General features: G+C 40.6%; 2 protein-coding genes across 7 annotated transcripts in view; both read left to right on the forward strand.

Annotated features, from left to right (window-relative positions):
* The window catches only part of ctnnd2b (catenin (cadherin-associated protein), delta 2b), a 175,235-nt gene that overhangs the window by 32,256 nt on the left and 122,897 nt on the right, over positions 1 to 20,082 (forward strand). The window lies entirely within an intron of this gene.
* On the forward strand, positions 4,912 to 8,009 carry LOC103478921 (microtubule-associated protein 1A-like). Its single transcript, XM_008433044.2, has 2 exons — positions 4,912 to 7,807; positions 7,887 to 8,009. The coding sequence occupies exons 1-2, from the start codon at positions 6,414 to 6,416 to the stop codon at positions 7,894 to 7,896; spliced, it is 1,404 nt and encodes a 467-aa protein (XP_008431266.1). The 5' UTR covers positions 4,912 to 6,413; the 3' UTR covers positions 7,897 to 8,009.

Consider the following 20,082-nt stretch of genomic DNA (forward strand, 5'->3'; position numbering starts at 1 on the left):
GAAAACATTGAACAAGTGAGCAGTGGGTCAGTTATACTAGCCTAACTGTTGCTGGCCTGGTATTGACTTTGATAATCTTAACATGTGCTGCGCAGTTCGGTGTGTTTTGGTTCTGTTAGCATTAAACAACCCGCCACCAAGTCATCAGTTGAGCAGGTGTTTAAATCACTTAATCAACCGCCGCTGTGCTCAGGCGAAAACTTAATAATCACAATATAGACATTAAGCCTGACAGCATAATGTAACATACTGGATGTTCTATTTTAGTGTTTTTGCTACTTTTTGTGTGGGAAATATTTGCTTTTTGGTGTTGATTCCCCTGATCGGTAATCTCTGCTCTCTCTGCTTGTTGAGCTGTTGTTTGTCAGTTGCCATGGCAACGGGTCGTGTGTAATGCAGACATACAGAGTGAGAAAAGGCGGAATAGAAGTGGTTGGAGCTATATTTCCTTTATTTCTTTATTCATTTAAATTTTGTTACTTTATTCTTAAATTTAAATTTTTTGTATTATTTACAGAATTTATTTGTAGGTTGATAATTGTTGATTTTATTTTTTTGTTTTATTATTTTCTTATTTATTTTCTAAATTTAGACAGGAAGTAATGTGGGTCAGTCCACATTCTATAAATGCAGGTGCCTGGTGAAGGACCAGCAGGCATTTGGGTTTGGGGCCGATAGTTTTTACCAGAGCAAGAGTGGTAGCATGAGAACAAAGGAAAGTTTAATCTCTGTAATTGTTTGCGGAAAGAGGAAAATAATTCATCAAGAACAATCAATAAGTTTGGACATTGAACCTTCTTTGCCTGTGTCGAGAAACTTGGCTTGGCAAACAATCAGAAGTGGTTCTGTCTAGTTTGGTTCTTCACCTGTTTATCAGCTTTATTGTGCCGCAGCAATTCCTAAAAACAAGCAACAAAAACTGAGCTAATCGCCTCTGTTCGCAAAACGTGGTGATATTTATAACAGTCATCAAACTACGGCTCCTACAGCATATTTAAAATAAAACGATTGACCAATATGAATAGAAATTTGCCCTTTCTTGCATCTTGACAGAACTAACAAACTAAACTGTTTATAGATTTGTGTGTGTGTATGTCTGTGTGGTTTTCGTCACCTCAAACAGCTATGATCTGCACGTGTTTATTTTTTATTTTGACCTTAAACTGCCTACCTAACTAATTAAGCTAAAGTAAATAAAGGGAGTAATGACTGGATGATTTCTAACTTCACAAACTGACAGATGAATCAAATTGAACTCATACAGCAGTAGATGCTGTATAAGCACAAAAACATGAAAAAATTGACATTTAAAAATGTCTCTATTATATCAAACATTCTGGCACAACTATTGTCTATTACTAATTCACCCAGTTACTTTAACAGGTTAACAGGCAAAGATTACAAAAAAACTAATGAATTACTGTCCAGACAGGACGCTGACATGTCGAAAGCTTGGGAAAGCTTGGGAAGTGACTTCTCACTCAATAACTAACTAACCAGGCCGTCTGCAACATGTTAGCTTTGTGTTCCCAGGGCCAGAAGTAAAACAAAAGAAGGCACTATTTAGATTCGCTGCTCGTCAACATTGTAGGCAAAGTTAAAAACCCAAGATGCAAGTACCGTGACGTCTTCTTTACCTTTTGCAAGAGTGACCAGGAGCTACTTTTAGATATGCTCAACAGGGGGATAGGACTAAATGCAGATATTGCGTCTACACAAACGTTTCTGTGGATGTTGGTGCCATGGAGGCAGCCACACCGGGGGGTAAAACAGTGGTGGGTGGGGGCGGGCAGCAGGAAGAGGGGATCTCCCAGGAAGAACCGACACTGGACTTGCAAAGCTTGAATGCATGAAACAGCCTACCAAGAAGTGCATCCAATGGGTCCTTTACAGTTGTAAATTAAACACCTAATCAACGCCAAAAGATTAGGATTCGCTAGTTTGTACCTTCATATTCCTTCGACGGATAAAAAGTTCAGCACCTAGTGATTGTTTAATTAGTTTTTAATGTATTACTATCAGGGGCTGATCTACTGGGGTGAACTGCCACCGCAAATGAGAGCCTTGCCACCCCTGTTGCCATCTCCCGGCTGGCGACTATAAATTAAATAAATAGTTATGGGAAATCGGACATTAAGCGAATGAATCTCTTTTTTCCGACAACATTGAATGCAGCACAATGTAACCTGACACCTACTGCCGAGTAGCGGGAAGTGCGAGAGAAGGACAGAGCGCGAGGCAGCATTGATAATATATTACTGGACTGGACATTACGTGACTTATCGTGCGCCACACATGCGCCATTGCTGTCTATTGAGTCAACATTATGGGTGGTCAGGAAAATACCACAGTCACGCAAAGAATCTGAAAAATGGACGCAATGTTTAGCGGTTAATTCAAYCTTATGAATTAGATAACAAGGGCTTCAGATTTAACAGGTGAGGAAAAAGTTTTAACTTAAAGAAAACAGTGAACAGTGCATAATTCAGGTGGGCAGGTTAACCTGTTTTAGTGCTAACNTTAACAGGCAAAGATTACAAAAAAACTAATGAATTACTGTCCAGACAGGACGCTGACATGTCGAAAGCTTGGGAAAGCTTGGGAAGTGACTTCTCACTCAATAACTAACTAACCAGGCCGTCTGCAACATGTTAGCTTTGTGTTCCCAGGGCCAGAAGTAAAACAAAAGAAGGCACTATTTAGATTYGCTGCTCGTCAACATTGTAGGCAAAGTTAAAAACCCAAGATGCAAGTACCGTGACGTCTTCTTTWCCTTTTGCAAGAGTGACCAGGAGCTACTTTTAGATATGCTCAACAGGGGGATAGGACTAAATGCAGATATTGCGTCTACACAAACGTTTCTGTGGATGTTGGTGCCATGGAGGCAGCCACACCGGGGGGTAAAACAGTGGTGGGTGGGGGCGGGCAGCAGGAAGAGGGGATCTCCCAGGAAGAACCGACACTGGACTTGCAAAGCTTGAATGCATGAAACAGCCTACCAAGAAGTGCATCCAATGGGTCCTTTACAGTTGTAAATTAAACACCTAATCAACGCCAAAAGATTAGGATTCGCTAGTTTGTACCTTCATATTCCTTCGACGGATAAAAAGTTCAGCACCTAGTGATTGTTTAATTAGTTTTTAATGTATTACTATCAGGGGCTGATCTACTGGGGTGAACTGCCACTGCAAATGAGAGCCTTGCCACCCCTGTTGCCACCCTAGCTGGTGACTATAAATTAAATAAATAGTTATGGGAAATCGGACATTAAGCGAATGAATCTCTTTTTTCCGACAACATTGAATGCAGCACAATGTAACTTGACACCTACTGCCGAGTAGCGGGAAGTGCGAGAGAAGCACAGAGCGCGAGGCAGCATTGATAATATATTACTGGACTGGACATTACGTGACTTATCGTGCGCCACACATGCGCCATTGCTGTCTATTGAGTCAACATTATGGGTGGTCAGGAAAATACCACAGTCACGCAAAGAATCTGAAAAATGGACGCAATGTTTAGCGGTTAATTCAATCTTATGAATTAGATAACAAGGGCTTCAGATTTAACAGGTGAGGAAAAAGTTTTAACTTAAAGAAAACAGTGAACAGTGCATAATTCAGGTGGGCAGGTTAACCTGTTTTAGTGCTAACAGAACCAAAACACACCGAACTGCGCAGCACATGTTAAGATTATCAAAGTCAATACCAAGTCACTTGTTCAATGTTTTCCTTAAATTAAAACGTTTTCCTCACCTGTGAAATCTGAAGCCCTTATTACCATTATCTATGGTTGAATTAACTGCTACAGCATATTTCAAATAAAACAATTGACCAATAGAAATTTGCCCCTTCTTGYATCTTGACAGAACTATCAGAAACTAAACTGTTTATAGATTTGTATCATGGAGAATTGATCAAACATCAGTTTTCTAATTTTTAATTTAAGTCGTATTTAATAGATATCTAATAACAAATGATGGCGCTACTAATATTTTTGTGACAGATTTCTCCTTGTCCTGTATTGGGATAAAMTGGTTTTCTGGACACAATGAATCACATAGCAACCAATAGGCGCTGACCAGTCCAGTAATACATATCAATTAGCAGGAGAATGAAAGACGTAAAAATGATCAACTATGCTACATTAATATTGATAAATCAACTACATATATATACTACCACCCCTGAAAAAATCCCTGCCTCCCTCTTGCCAACCCATAAATATTTTTCTAGATCTGCCCCTGAACCATAGAAATAATAAAAGAATAGATGCCTCATGGACCGCTCTTGCCTGTTGTTGCAAACAGCAGGCAAGGTAGGGGCGCCATCTTGCAGTGGTCGCCATCTTGAAGTGGTCGTCATCTCCACTAAACGTTGTACGTTTGAGGCACAATGAAGTGTCAGCGCATTTAATTAATTATATCTCGCTAAAGACTGAATAGATTTAGTTGGGTCACCCCAAGATCACTAATTCTTCTTAAAAGGTAGAGTCTCTGAGAACAGTTCTTCAAAATAGTCAGTGTTTTCAACAAAATTGAGCTGACTGTCCAAGAACGACCCAAGGTATTTAAAATTTGCCACAGTTTCAACAGGTTGGCCATCGAGAGAAACTGGAACCACTTTAAAGTCTTGTTTAGATCATTTAATTAGCTCTACATTCTTAAGAGAATGAAAAATTAATAATAAATAATAAAGACTTTGCGGTATTCTGATTTAGTAATGTAATTATATTAGTTGTGTTACCACCCCCACGCCACTAGAGGCAGTACCAACCCTGAAAAGATGTGACTAAGGAGCAGATTTAGAAGTACACCGAAAGCTACAGAATTTGGTAAAAACTGTGAGTTTTGCTGAAGTAATTAAAGACACAAGCTCAAATCCATGCTTCAATCAGGGCTCCTCCGCAGCTCTGATTGGTTAAGCAATGCAACATGATCTTCTTCAGCAAGTGATAGCAAAGCGGGTCGTCATCTCAACTTTACACAAGTGTCTTTACCTCCGGCAGAGGCTCCGCCAAACCCCTGAGACTGACTCATCGAACCCCTGGGGTTCGATCGAACCCAGGTTAAGAACCACTGTGTTACAGAGACAATAGTGGTGGTCTTTAAGCGGGAAAGGACAGGTGACAGTAACCGTGAGGTGTTGAAGATGTCTCAGACAGTTGATGTACACAGTCCCTCAGAACCCTCCCTTGTCGGGCCCTGCAGCCTTACAGGGGTTGATTTCCTGGAAGGACTTCCTCACATTTGCTGTGGTCACACAGAGAAGCATGTCACAAGGAGGTGGTATTAGTCTGGTACTGAGGGGGTTGTTAGGATGCTCAAAGTGGAAATAGGACTTATTAAATGCATCTAGCAGTGAGGGGTTAGGGTTAGGCTAACGCTAAACCTAGGTTTGACAATTTTCACTCTCAAGGTACGGGTTGCTTCTTGGAGTGCTGATGCCTCGCCTGTCCTGAACACAGTGTCCCTAGCTTTCAACAGAGCTTTCACCTCAACATTCAGCCAGGGTTTCTGGTTCGGGTAACGGGTTACTGTCCTGGTGGTGGAGACATCATCAGCACACTTGGAGATAAAGCACAGAACAGAGGAGGTGTATTCCTTCAGGTCCATCTGCCATTAGCACCTAGCGGAATGTAAACAATGGTGACGAACACCAAAGTAAACTCCCGAGGCAGATAGTATGGCTGATAGCTTTTAACCAGGCCACAGTTCGTACACCAACCTTCATTCCCTTACATACATTGTCCTCCTCTCCGTGTTTTTCCTGACCGTTGGTCATGGTCTGCTTGGAATAACTGAAGATTGTTGATCTGGAAGGCTAAAGTCTGGCATGTTGCTGTTATGCCAGATTTCCGTTAGGCAAAGAATGGCACAGCTCTTCATCTCTGCAGAAATACTTAACCTCAGATCTAACAAATCCACTTTCTTACCCAGTGAGCGGACTTTGGTCAGAAAGAGAGCCAGAATTGGTGGCTTCCTAGGCATCAGCTGGGTCAACACGCCCACCTGTTTCCCCTTCTTCTGTTTTCGGGCACAATGTTTCCTTTTGACAGTTGGTCCTCGCACCCTGCTGTTCAGTCCATTGTCCTCAAGAGCCGSTGTCTCCCAAGTGCGGATTTCAGCCTTGGTGATGTATGACCMGTTGAACTGTCTCCAATGGCCATCAGCTAAGCAGAGCTGCATTCAGCTGTAAAGTTTGTTTTTATTCAAACTTCAGCAGATTTCTAGTTGTTCTGCTGAGGTAGTGACATCAATTTATGACATCACGCAAATTGATGTCACAAAGAGAATTGATGTCACTCTTATGGAGCAAGAGTGACATCACAAAGCTGCACYGTCATAACCATTGCAGAAAACAAGAGCAAGTACAAGGATTGTCACCAAATTCTAACAAACAAAAGGACCAACAATGAGTGAAAGCAGAAAGCCATCGTTTTCTTGTTCCCTGAATGAGAAAACACAACAGAGATTAGCTAGAGAGACAGCAAAACTGGAAGGCATTCTGAAAGACGTCAGCAAGGTGACTATTGAGAGGCAGACCCTGATTAAATCAAATGAAGAACTAAAGATTAAAAAGGAACAGGCTGCATACGAAAAAGAAAAGCTGCTTCAGAAAAAAGATAAAGAATTTAAAAAACTGTTCAGTGTAAACAAAATTTTAAATGAGGATAATACCAACCTGGAGATGAGAAACACCGCCCTGGAGAAGGAAACCACTGCTCTCGAGCAGAGAAACGCCGCTCTGGAGCACACCAACACTGCCCTGGAGCAGGCAATCAATGCCCAGGAGCAAGTAGATGACACTCTGGAGGAGATAAACGCTACCCTGGAGCAGATAAGCGACACCCTGGAGCAGAGAATCAACGCCCTGCAACAGAAAAACRGAGCCCTGGAGGAGAAAAAGACCACTCTGGGGCATAAAAACAYCAATATGAAGCTTAGGAACAGGAACCGGGAGCGGAGTATCCACACAGTGGAGAAGAAATACAAGGCCCTTGAGAAGGAAAAGATCGCCCTTGAGCAGAGAAACACCGCCCTGGAGCAGACAAACATCGCCCAGAAGCAGATAGGCAACGCTCTGGGGAAGGCAAACGTCAATCTGGTGCAGACACTCACCGAAGTGAAGCAGAAATACACGGCCCTGGAGCAGAGAGACACCACCCTGGGGCTGAGAAATGTCAACCTGGAGCAGGAAAACGCCATCCTGGAGCAGAGAAACGCCGTCCTGGAGAAGAGATGCGTTGACCTGAAACATAGAAACGCTGCCCTGGAGCAGAGAAATGCCCCCCTGGAGCAGAGAAACACCGTCCTGGAGGAGATAAACGCTGCCCTGGAGAAGAAAAAGACTGAACTGCAGCAGAATTACACCGAACTGGAGCAGGATTACGGCTGTCTGCTGGAGAAAACCAACGAGCTGCTAGACAAACACAGCATCCTCAGACAGGAAAACGACATCTTGGAGGAGGAAAACGATGCCCTGAAGGTGAATCGCATCGTCCTCCAGCAGAGAAGCCTCTCCTTGCAACAGCAAAACACCGTCTTGCAGCAGCAAAACACTGCCTTGGAGCAGCAAATCAGCGCCGTGGAGCATATAAGGACTGAACTGCAGATTGAAATGGAACAGCTGAACAATAGGCTGAGGGACGCAGAGGAGCAGCAGAACCAGCAGSCRTCTGAAGAAGAGACCCACGAAGACAGCCAGTTGGTTACAGACCAGCCACAGGAGCAGCCGTCTGTATTCAGACGAGTGGTTGGAGGCATCACTGATACACTTGTAAAAATGTATGAAACAGACACGCTGAGGTATTGGGTTCAAGTTTGGTACTTCTAAATAAGTTAGTGTCATGAGGGCCCAAGTTTCATGCTTGATTGTCGGTGGCAGAATAGCTTGAGGCCCGCAGGACTGCGGTGCTATGGGAACTTCACTCCATCGAACTCAGGTCAGTGTGATGATTGAATGAATTATGTTTATGTCCACTAAGTGGCGAGCATGAGTTTATGTGAATGCATAAATGTATTCTTTACATTTATGCATATATGCATACAGAATACATTTATGCATTTTTCAGTAACATTTTTGATATTGAAAAAGCATATGACATGCTTTGGAAGGAGGGCTTATTAATTAAGATGGATAAAATGGGAATAAGAGGGAAAATGTTTAATTGGATTAAGGATTTTTTAAAGACTAGAACGATAGAAGTAAGAGTTGGGGTAAATTGTTCAAATATTTATGCTATACAAAATGGAACTCCACAAGGTAGTGTATGTAGTCCGTTGCTTTTTAATATAATGATTAATATTTTTGATAATATAAATTTTAGAATTAGTAAAGCATTATATGCAGATGATGGGGCATTATGGGTGAGAGGAGGTAATATTAGTATTTTAAAAAATAGAATGCAATCAGCAATTAATAAGGCTGAAACAGGGTCACATGAATGCGGGTTTCATTTGTTTGTTGAGAAGACACAAGTATGTTTTTCAAAGAAAAGGTTAATCCTACAGTAGATCTTAGGTTATATGGGAAAAATTTAAAGCAGGTAAATATTGTAAGGTATCTAGGTGTAAGGTTTGATGAAAAACTTTCATTTAAGATGCATATACACAAGATTATTGATAAATGTAAAAAAGGTATAAATATATTGATTTGGGGCTGCACAGTGGCGCAGTTGGTAGAGCTGTTGCCTTGCAGCAAGAAGGTTCTGGGTTCAATTCCCAGCCCCGGTCTTTCTTGCTTGGAGTTTGCATGTTCTCCCTGTGCATGCGTGGGTTTTCTCCGGGTACTCCGGTTTCCTCCCACAGTCCAAAAACATGACTGTCAGGTTAATTGGTCTGTCTAAATTGCCCCTAGGTGTGTGTGTGTGTGTGTGTGTGTGTGTGCGTGCCCGCACACATGGTTGTTTGTCCTGTGTGTCTCTGTGTTGCCCTGTGACAGACTGGCAACCTGTCCAGGGCAACCTGTCCGCCTCTCACCCGGAACGTTAGCTGGAGATGGGCACCAGCACCCCTGCCGACCCCACTGAGGGTCAAAGGTGTAAAGAAAATGGATGGATGGATATATTGAGATGTTTGTCAGGCAATGACTGGGGGGCGTCAAGTACATCTTTAAAGAGAATGTATGATGTTTTAATTCGCTCTGTGTTGGACTATGGATGTATTGTTTACAAGTCAGCTACAAATTCATTGTTAGTCGATTTAGATAGAATACAAGCTAAAGCGCTCATAATATGTCCAATTCCTGCTCTTCAGGTGATTACTGGAGAAATGCCAGTGGACTGAAGGCGGATAAAAATGTTAGCAAATTATTGGTTAAATTTACAAGGACATGAGGAATGTCACCCTAAACAGATATTTAGAGAATATTGGGAGTATGGTCATAACATAAGGAGTTTTGGATGGGATGGAAATATTTATGCAAATCATTTGGGGATAAATAATATAGCATGCTCTAAAACTGTAAGTAAATCTAAAATTGCTCCATGGATATTTGAAATGCCAATAGTAAATTTAAAAACCAAAATAATAGAATAGTCTTGTGGGGGTTTTGTATCAAATTTGATACAAGAAAATGGATGGATGGAAAAAGTAGATAAGTTGCCTAAAGAAGAGAAATTGAATATGACGTCCCACTAAGTAAAGCAGAAGAAAAAGTGATTATTAAAAATAAAATAAACAATATATAAGCGCTTTGGGCCACGGCATAAAGTGAGACAATCTCTTTCTTACGGTAAGCAGTGTTTATATGAAGAATCATTTTGCAAAACAATGCTTTATGAAGAGGAAAGAAGAAAACAAGAGGAATTGTGTAAACTTATTAGATGAAACTGACTTAAGTGACACATTCTTTATTGGTGTTGTGAACTGTGAAAATCAGTCAGAAAAAGTGCGGTGTTGACTGCGCAAATCTTCTCACTCTAAAAAAGTGTCAGTTGGTGTCAGTTACACTCTGGATCGGCAGTTGGAAATTTCGCTCATTTTTAACTTTTTACGTCACCATTTTTATTCAAACCCCAATAAAAATAATAGCCCGGATGCTGAGATCAAGCCACACGTTTTGATACCTTTTTAATGGGCGGGCATGCAGCGATACAAAAGATTAATAAATCAGTGATTTTTGAGAATAGGGACAAAACAGGTCCTATGGATAAAGCACAACATTTTTCTAAAATATATACAAAATATAATTTTTTCAAATATCTCACTAAACTAACCTGGGTCATGTGAGCACAACAATGTATATTTTCCAGGTGTTTGCTGAATATTTTTTTATTTTAAACATTGTAGTAGGTGGATGGTGTCTGTAAAATCCCTTGTCCTGGAGCAGAACTCGATAATAGTTTAAAATAATTAAAGGAATACTAAGATAATATTATGACTTAAGTATAAGTATTCATACACATAATTATAAAAGTACCAATAAGTAAATAATTTTTTATATATTTTCCAACTCCATTGAAATTTGTCCCTAATTTTTGTCAACAACGTCAGACAAAAAGAATGTAAAAAAAATTAGGCATTATTGGGGGGCACCAGAACTTCTGAGGTCCCCATGACCTCTTCCTTTCTCTTCCTTTGCTAAGAGGGCTAGTTAGTTCTGGTTAACATGTTATACTTTAGTTTTTTCTTCTTTTTATTCCTAAGTTGCTCGTCACAACCATGATGTGTCAACACCATAACTGACAATTTACAAAACTTTGATGATATTTTGTGAAATAAATGCTTAATTTTAGCATACTGTAAAGATTTCATGGACCTACTGAGCTATAATATGGCCGTTTTCAGAATAACATCATATAAATTGAGGTAGTTTGGCATTTTGTCAACTCCGTCACATGGACTTTTTGTTGTTTTTTCTTTTAAATAATATTTCTTTTGTTTATTGAGAAGCATTTGTCTCTAAAACTGAGTAAAAATGTCACTAATAGGGTCATTAAAACATTATTTTATATTTGTCAGATGGTGATGACAAAGGTCTGGGTCAGGTCAATTAAAAATTTTATTAAAAAAAAAAAAAAATGTTACAACTGGGAGCCTGCACTTTCGCATCTTTACATTTCCAAAACATTATTTGTCATATTTGCATACATAAGATTGAGAAATAATTTTTTAAAAATTGGGAAACATTTTGTCCCTATTCTGAAGAATCACTGAAATAAATAAAGAGACATTCTATTAGGTGTAGAACAATAAGTGCCTGCCATGGAAGGCAGTGAAGGCAGTCACTGCTCTTCCCTATGTAATGCTAATGGCAGGCCCCAATAAAACTTCTTCTATTCTGCTTTTTCTCGCTCTGTGTGTGTGTCAACATTACCCTACATGCGGACCCGTTGCCATGGAAACGGACAGACAACAACTCAATGAGCAGATAAAGCAGAGATTATCAATCTGGGGAATCAACACCAAAAACAAACATTTCCCACACACAAAAAAGTAGCAAAAACACCAAAATAGAACATCCAGTCTGTTACATTACTTTGTCAGGCTTGATGTCTATATTGCGATTATTAATGAATTTTCGCCTGAACACAGCGGAGGTTGATTAACTAATTTAAACACCTGCCCTACAGATGAGTTGGTGTGCGGGTTGTCCTCTTTTAGTGCTAACGGAACCAAAACACACCGAAATGCGCAGCACATGCTAAGGTTGCCAAAGTCAATAGCAGGCTAGTAACAGTTGGGCTAGCATAACCGACTCATTGCTCACTTTCTCAATGTTTTCTTTAAATTAAAACTTTTTCCTCACCAGTTAAATCTGAAACCTGTGAACCTTACAATCTATGGCTGTCATAAGCATGAATTAACACTAAACATTTCAGATTCTTTGTGTGATTGTAGTATTTTTCTGACCACCGATACTCCTGACTCAATGGACAGAAATGCCGCGTGTGTGGCGCACAATAAGCCATGTAATATCGAGTCCAGTAACATTCATCAATGCTGCTGCCTCGCCAGGGGCTCATCTAGAAAAATATTTATGGGTGGCAAAAGGGAGGCAGGGATTTTTTCAGGGGTGGCAGTATATATATGTTGATTAATCAATATATATATTTGATTATTTTTACGTCTTTCATTCTCCTGCTAATTGATATGTATTACTGAACTGGCCAGCACCTATTGGTCGCTATGTAATTATTTGTGTCCAGAAAACCATTTTATCCCAATACAGGACAAGGAGAAATCTGTCACAAAAATATTAGTAGCGCCATCATTTGTTATTAGATATCTATTAAATACGACTTAAATTAAAAATTAGAAAACTGATGTTTGATCAATTCTCCATGATACAAATCTATAAACAGTTTAGTTTCTGATAGTTCTGTCAAGATGCAAGAAGGGGCAAATTTCTAGTGGTCAATTGTTTTATTTGAAATATGCTGTAGCAGTTAATTCAACCATAGATAATGGTAATAAGGGCTTCAGATTTCACAGGTGAGGAAAACGTTTTAATTTAAGGAAAACATTGAACAAGTGAGCAGTGGGTCAGTTATACTAGCCTAACTGTTGCTGGCCTGGTATTGACTTTGATAATCTTAACATGTGCTGCGCAGTTCGGTGTGTTTTGGTTCCGTTAGCACTAAAACAGGTTAACCTGCCCACCTGAATTATGCACTGTTCACTGTTTTCTTTAAGTTAAAACTTTTTCCTCACCTGTTAAATCTGAAGCCCTTGTTATCTAATTCATAAGGTTGAATTAACCGCTAAACATTGCGTCCATTTTTCAGATTCTTTGCGTGACTGTGGTATTTTCCTGACCACCCATAATGTTGACTCAATAGACAGCAATGGCGCATGTGTGGCGCACGATAAGTCACGTAATGTCCAGTCCAGTAATATATTATCAATGCTGCCTCGCGCTCTGTCCTTCTCTCGCACTTCCCGCTACTCGGCAGTAGGTGTCAGGTTACATTGTGCTGCATTCAATGTTGTCGGAAAAAAGAGATTCATTCGCTTAATGTCCGATTTCCCATAACTATTTATTTAATTTATAGTCGCCAGCCGGGAGATGGCAACAGGGGTGGCAAGGCTCTCATTTGCGGTGGCAGTTCACCCCAGTAGATCAGCCCCTGATAGTAATACATTAAAAACTAATTAAACAATCACTAGGTGCTGAACTTTTTATCCGTCGAAGGAATATGAAGGTACAAACTAGCGAATCCTAATCTTTTGGCGTTGATTAGGTGTTTAATTTACAACTGTAAAGGACCCATTGGATGCACTTCTTGGTAGGCTGTTTCATGCATTCAAGCTTTGCAAGTCCAGTGTCGGTTCTTCCTGGGAGATCCCCTCTTCCTGCTGCCCGCCCCCACCCACCACTGTTTTACCCCCCGGTGTGGCTGCCTCCATGGCACCAACATCCACAGAAACGTTTGTGTAGACGCAATATCTGCATTTAGTCCTATCCCCCTGTTGAGCATATCTAAAAGTAGCTCCTGGTCACTCTTGCAAAAGGAAAAGAAGACGTCACGGTACTTGCATCTTGGGTTTTTAACTTTGCCTACAATGTTGACGAGCAGCAAATCTAAATAGTGCCTTCTTTTGTTTTACTTCTGGCCCTGGGAACACAAAGCTAACATGTTGCAGACGGCCTGGTTAGTTAGTTATTGAGTGAGAAGTCACTTCCCAAGCTTTCCCAAGCTTTCGACATGTCAGCGTCCTGTCTGGACAGTAATTCATTAGTTTTTTTGTAATCTTTGCCTGTTRAAGTAACTGGGTGAATTAGTAATAGACAATAGTTGTGCCAGAATGTTTGATATAATAGAGACATTTTGAAATGTCAATTTTTTCATGTTTTTGTGCTTATACAGCATCTACTGCTGTATGAGTTCAATTAGATTCATCTGTCTTTTTGCAGCTTAATTTTTAAAGTCTGACCTCTGCAGCAGCATCTGAGTTTTCATATTTATATTTAGATATTTTGTAAAAAGCAAAGAACTGCATAAAGTTGTGTAGGAAAGTATGGAGTTTTGACAAATACAAAAAAAAAAACAATTTGTGAAGTTAGAAATCATCCAGTCATTACTCCCTTTATTTACTTTAGCTTAATTAGTTAGGTAGGCAGTTTAAGGTCAAAATAAAAAATAAAAAATAAACCCGTGCAGATCGTAGCTGTTTGAGGTGACGAAAACCACACAGACACACACACACACACACACCTCTTTCCTCATCTGTACACAGTGAGGTTTAATAGAAACACGCCACGACACAGAAAGCTCTAATTACATTGATAAAGAGCATTTTGAAAGCAGACTCGTGGGCACACAGCCTAGACAAAAGGACAGATGACTGGGAGAGACAAAACACTGCAGAGAGTTTTAATGAGGCAACATGGGACTGTCTGTCAAACAGTTACACATTTACACTCACACAAAAGCATAGGTTAGCGGTAAAATAAAAAACGCAAAGCATCCACAGAGGAAGAGGCAAGCAAAGTTATGCGTGTGATTATAAATCACAAAGAGACGGCATGAAATTATACTTATAACATCTGGTTTGCTCTGAGAGAAACTTTGTCTTCACCGCACAGTGCCTGTCTCGAACCTGACAGTCGGGCTTAAGGGGTCAAAAGTTTAACCTCAATATTCCCAATGTCAGACATGACAGTCTTATGGCGAGGCTGTACAGACGGTACAAAAAAAAAAAAGCAATATCGGAGATTATTGCTTTGAAATGTGGGGCCTAAACGCCACTGGAATATATACACTCTAAAAAAAAAAATACAAGATTTTACACGAGTAAAATAAAGCCTTTAGGCCTAATCCATATTCAAAGTCTTGTCTGTGGCCGACCCGCGGGTCTCTGTAGCCTAGTTCTGATGGCGGTTATTGGGGAAAGCTGCTTTGTACCGGTCAGTGGTGAGATGAGAGCTTGGACACGGTCTGCTGAGCTGACCTATATTTGGCCGGCTTCCCTGTCTGAACCGTCCAAACCCCAAGCTTCTTCCGCGATTTCTTCTATAGGCGGGCCGGTCCCCCGGGGGCATCTTTCTCTGCTCTTATCCGGCTTTCTGCTCGAGTTCGAGCTCGAGCGTTCTGTCAAATGAAATATTTTATGTGCGTGGTTCGAAAAGGCTGAAGTGCTGCAGGAAGAAACTTCACACATGGCAAGGTTTTTGGATTTATCTGCCTTCCACGTGCGGGGATTCGCGCTGTTGATCAAACATGGCTGGTCGGTTGTCTGGTGGGGGCTTCGAGGTTGATGCCTAGAAGCTTTAAAGCCAGAAAATGTCTACAGGCGCAACTGTGAGACGTTTGTGTAAATTAGCACAACCAATGGACATGAGACCAGTGGAAATCTGTGCTTTGGTCTGATGAGTCCAAATTTGAGATCTTTGGTTCCAACCACTGTGTCTTTGTGCGACGCAGAAAAGATGAACGGATGGACTCTACATGCCTGGTTCCCACCGTGAAGCATGGAGGAGGAGGTGTGATGGCGTGGGGGTGCTTTGCTGGTGACACTGTTGGGGATTTATTCAAAATTGAAGGCATACTGAACCAGCATGGCTACCACAGCATCTTGCAGCGGCATGCTGCATCCGGTTTGCGTTTAGTTGGACCATCATTTATTTTTCAACAGGACAATGACCCCAAACACACCTCCAGGCTGTTTAAGGGCTATTTGACCAAGAAGGAGAGTGATGGGGTGCTGCGCCAGATAACCTGGCCTCCACATTCACCGGACCTGAACCCAATCGAGATGGTTTGGGGTGAGCTGGACCGCAGAGTGAAGGCTAAAGGGCCAACAAGTGCTAAGCATCTCTGGGTACTCCTTTAAGACTGTTGGAAGACCATTTCAGGTGACGACTACCTCTTGAAGCTCTTCAAGAGAATGCCAAGAGTATGCAGTAATCAAAACAAAAGGAGGCTACTTTGAAGAACCTAGAATATAAGACATTTTCAGTTGTTTCACACATTTTTGTTTAGTATATAATTCCACATATGTTAATTCATAGTTTTGATGCCTTCAGTGTGAATCTACAATTTTCGTAGTCATAAAAATGAAGAAAACTCTTTGAATGAAAAGGTGTGTCCAAACTTCGGTCTGTACTGTACAAGTGACACTTGTGATTCCTAGAAACCCTATGCGTAAAATGTTGAATTCATTTGGTGAATAAATGGAAAATCTGACAATATAGCTGTATTCAAGTAGTAAATAAATTCTTCTGATGTAATTCCATGCAAAAATATTCAGATGGACCAGCACATTTTTACAGTTTTATGTTCTGGACAGCGGGACGGGCAATAAAATCTTTTAACATTCTTATTTTCTTTCTTTTTTTYCCCCATATTTCCCCCCGAATTGAAATAAAATAAAAATAAATCTCCAAGCTTTTAAAGCCTGCACATTGATCCTGTTGTTTTTAAAGAAAGTTGAGGCTTTTTAGCAAAGCCTCTTTTTTACGAAAAAAAAGGGGCTTTGAGAAGAGAAAACTATATTGTTAAATAACGAGTCTGTAAATGTAAGCGTGTTTGCTCTATATATTGTTGTTTTTTACCGTTGTGGTATTTTCCACCATGTACCCTCAGGGATTTTGCTTTGAGGATTATGTATTTATTTTGATGAAGCTTCTTAAGTGATAACATCTCATGCAATGTAAAAAGAAAGCTCAATTTTTACACTCGGACACTTTAAAATGTTGCACTGCTAAATTTATCTTCCCATGCTGCTACATTATTCATACTTCATCCATTTTGTACATTCCTATTAATATACATTTCATTTTTCTACTTCTTGTTTTTATATATTTGTAAATATTTTTCCTATTTATAACAATTTGATCTTGTAGCTAGTTTTTATATTTTATACTTATATTTGGATGTAACTGGGGCCGTGACTCTCAATTTCGTTCCACCTCATGTAACACGTGATGTGAATGACAATAAAGTCTCTTGAATCTTGAATCTTACACTCTATGGCTTCTAACTCTATGGCTTCTATGGCATATATTTTTTGCAGGCTAAGCTAAGCAAATCAACTGATTTATTTTGCAGAAGAAGTAAAAAAAAAAAGTCAGATCTTTCGTAATCTGTAGTGAGTCTGACCACTGGGGTCGCTGTTTAGCTGGAATTACATATATGGTACTTACAGCATTGACTTTACAAAGTATTGTGTTCCAGTTTATGTGGATCCTTAAATCCATTAAAACTTGACAAAGCAAATGTTTTAGATTGTAATAAAGACAGAGAAATAAGATTGATGACTTGGTATTCACAAAAAGAGCAAATAGACTGAGGGATTATTTTTTGCTGTTAAGAAATAGAGCTTAAGAAATAATGTGAGGCTTCTCACGACTGTTTCCTCCTGAAAGAACTCGCTTAACCGAGTCTGGTTTGCAGGCTAGCGCTGAACACGCACGTCCTTTCAGCTTCATGTTCTTGTGTTAACTAAGGTTATAGGGCTTCCTCTCCAAATAATTAATTCTATGTCTTAAAGAGACTTAAAAAAAAAAAAAAAGTTATCTGGCTGTAATTGTCCATTCAGAAAACTTATTTTGCGCCCAACCTTAAACTCTCTGGGTGATGTTTATGACTACACATACAGAACGGACGTGGGATGATGAAAGAGCTTGGGTGCAGTGTAGCAGAAATATGCCAGGAGAAGAAGAAGAAAAAAAAAGACAGTGAAACAGGTCAAGTGAAGAGAAGTCGGTCAGCAAAGAGGGAGAGCGAGGGCAGCAAGTTTAGGGGCAGGGAAACAACGTTAAAAGGGAAGGGAAAAGGACAACGTGTAAGTAACGGGGTAGATGGTGATGAAAAATTTAAGTTCAGAAACAGAGATGGGCGAAAGGATTGATGGGAGAAGAGGAGGAGGAGGAGCACTCTCCAAAATGGAAGGAAGACGAGTGAAAAGACAGGTCAGGTGAAGCAAGAGTCGTGGTTTTATGTTTTTTTTGTATGCTCTATTGTACAGCGCTCTGTGATTCTGTCTGAAAGCGCTTTATAAATAAACTTTAGTTACTTACTAGTTGTCCTCACCTCTCCTCCGTCTCCTAACTTTCTCCTATGTCTCCCCTCTCCGTTTCTCAGTCACTCCCTTCCCTCTTTCTGCTCTGATCCCTCTGCTCACACGCCCCACTTTCCTTACCTCGGCAGACGGCCGGCGTTGCCTCATGCCAACAGCCTGTTTTCATGCGTGTATGTGCAGATTCCTCATGGCAAGTCTTATATATATATATAAAATATAATTCCAATAATATGGTAATGGTGGTAATATGGTAATGGCGAACCAACCGGACATTGTGGTGGTGGATAAAGAACAGAGGAAAGCCGTTGTGGTGGATGTAGCAATACCAAGTGACTACAACATCAGGAAAATGGAGCATGAGAAATTGGAGAAATACCAGGGCCTCAGGGAGGAACTGGAAAAGACCTGGAAGGTGAAGACCACAGTGGTGCCTGTGGTCATCGGGGCCCTCGGGGCAGTCACCCCCAAACTGGAGCAGTGGCTHMAMCARRTCCCAGGAACAACATCAGACATCTCAGTCCAGAAATGTGCAGTTCTAGGCACAGCCAAGATACTGGCAGAACCCTCAAGCTCCCAGGCCTCTGGTAGAGGACCCGCGCTCAGAGGATGAAACGGACCACCCGCGGAGGGTGAGAAGGGAATTTAAAAAAAATAAAATATCAGTGTGTAAAGCTGGTTGATGCAGCTGTTCCACCAGCTCTACGCCGCTTCAGGATTACATAGCACATGTGGAGCTCATGTCCTCCTACGATCGGTCGAATACGGGATGACACATGGCTGAGAGATTTGGTTTTTATGTGTGTTTCTGTGTTTTTGTTGTTGTTTTTTTTGTGTGTGTGTGTGAATGAAAGTCCATCTGCTGCTCCTGAAAGTAACCACATTGCATCTCGTTTTTCCTGAAACTGAGCTGCCAAAGCCACTTTGTTTATGTTGATGTGATATTGATAAATGGCTTTTAACATAAAAGAAAAAAATCTGAAAAGTGGAATGGAAATTAGCGGTTGCTCTTAATTAACTGACGGACCAAACAAGGAAAGGATTTATAGAAGCTGCCCAGAACAGTAACTTCATTGAAAGAATCTGTCTATAGCTCAACTATTTGCTCTACAATCTACCATCCTGGCTGCTATGAAGAGAAAAAAAAAACAATAGTAAGAAATATTGTTTGTAGTTAACATAGGGAATGTGTCCTAAATGCAATACTAAAGTTGAAATGGAATGGCACAGAACAAAGGATATTTATGCGTTAGAATGGGAGAGTCAAAGTCTAGAGCTACTGTAATTCTACTTGAGAATCTATGGAAAAACTTAAAAACTTCTGTTCACGGACACTCCCCTTCCAGTCTGAATGAGCTTTAGCTGTTTTGTAACAAAGAATGGGCAAAGATGATGCTGAGATCCTCTATGAAGTATTGACGCAGAAACACTTTTGATTTGTCGTTTCCTTCAACGATACAGTGATGCAACGATTATTGTCGGACTATAAGCCGCTATTATTTCCCCCACGCTTTGAACCACGCAGTTTATAGCCCGGTGCGGCTGTTCTGTGGATTTTTCTTCAACCACCAGGGGGCTCTTTAGCAGGAAGTGAATCATTGGAAGTCAAAATTGTAAATCAAAGAAGAAAGTGCTACTTTTCATTTAGAACAAGCACGTTAGCACCAGGCACAACAAAGAAATGTTTTCAAACTCATATGTGTCATGATCCATGTTCCTGTGTGTTTATTTTTGAGATTTTCTGTTTAGTCCTGTTTCCCTGAGTCTCTGTCCTGTCTTCCCCGTTGATTGATCCCAGCTGTGTCTCGTTCCTGTGATTACCCTCCCAGTGTATTTAGTCTCACCTGTTGTCTGTGTTTCTTGTCGGATCCTTGTCGTTGTCTATGATAGTTCGTCTGCTGACACAGTTGAACTGGTAAGTCCTGTGTCGGCATTTGCTCATCATGTCAGTCTTTGAATTCAGTTGCTACCGGTGTTGAGCCTCTGTGTTTTCGCCCTGCCGTGCTGCCTGAAGATCTGGACTGTTTGAGTCACTTTCATTAAATTCATCATCATTTTCATCAAAACCTGGGTCTCAGCGTTTCTCTCCTCACCACCAACCACTCCAGCACATGACA

The sequence above is a fragment of the Poecilia reticulata genome, linkage group LG17, assembly GCF_000633615.1.
Source record: "Poecilia reticulata strain Guanapo linkage group LG17, Guppy_female_1.0+MT, whole genome shotgun sequence".
In the NCBI taxonomy this organism is placed as follows: domain Eukaryota; kingdom Metazoa; phylum Chordata; class Actinopteri; order Cyprinodontiformes; family Poeciliidae; genus Poecilia; species Poecilia reticulata.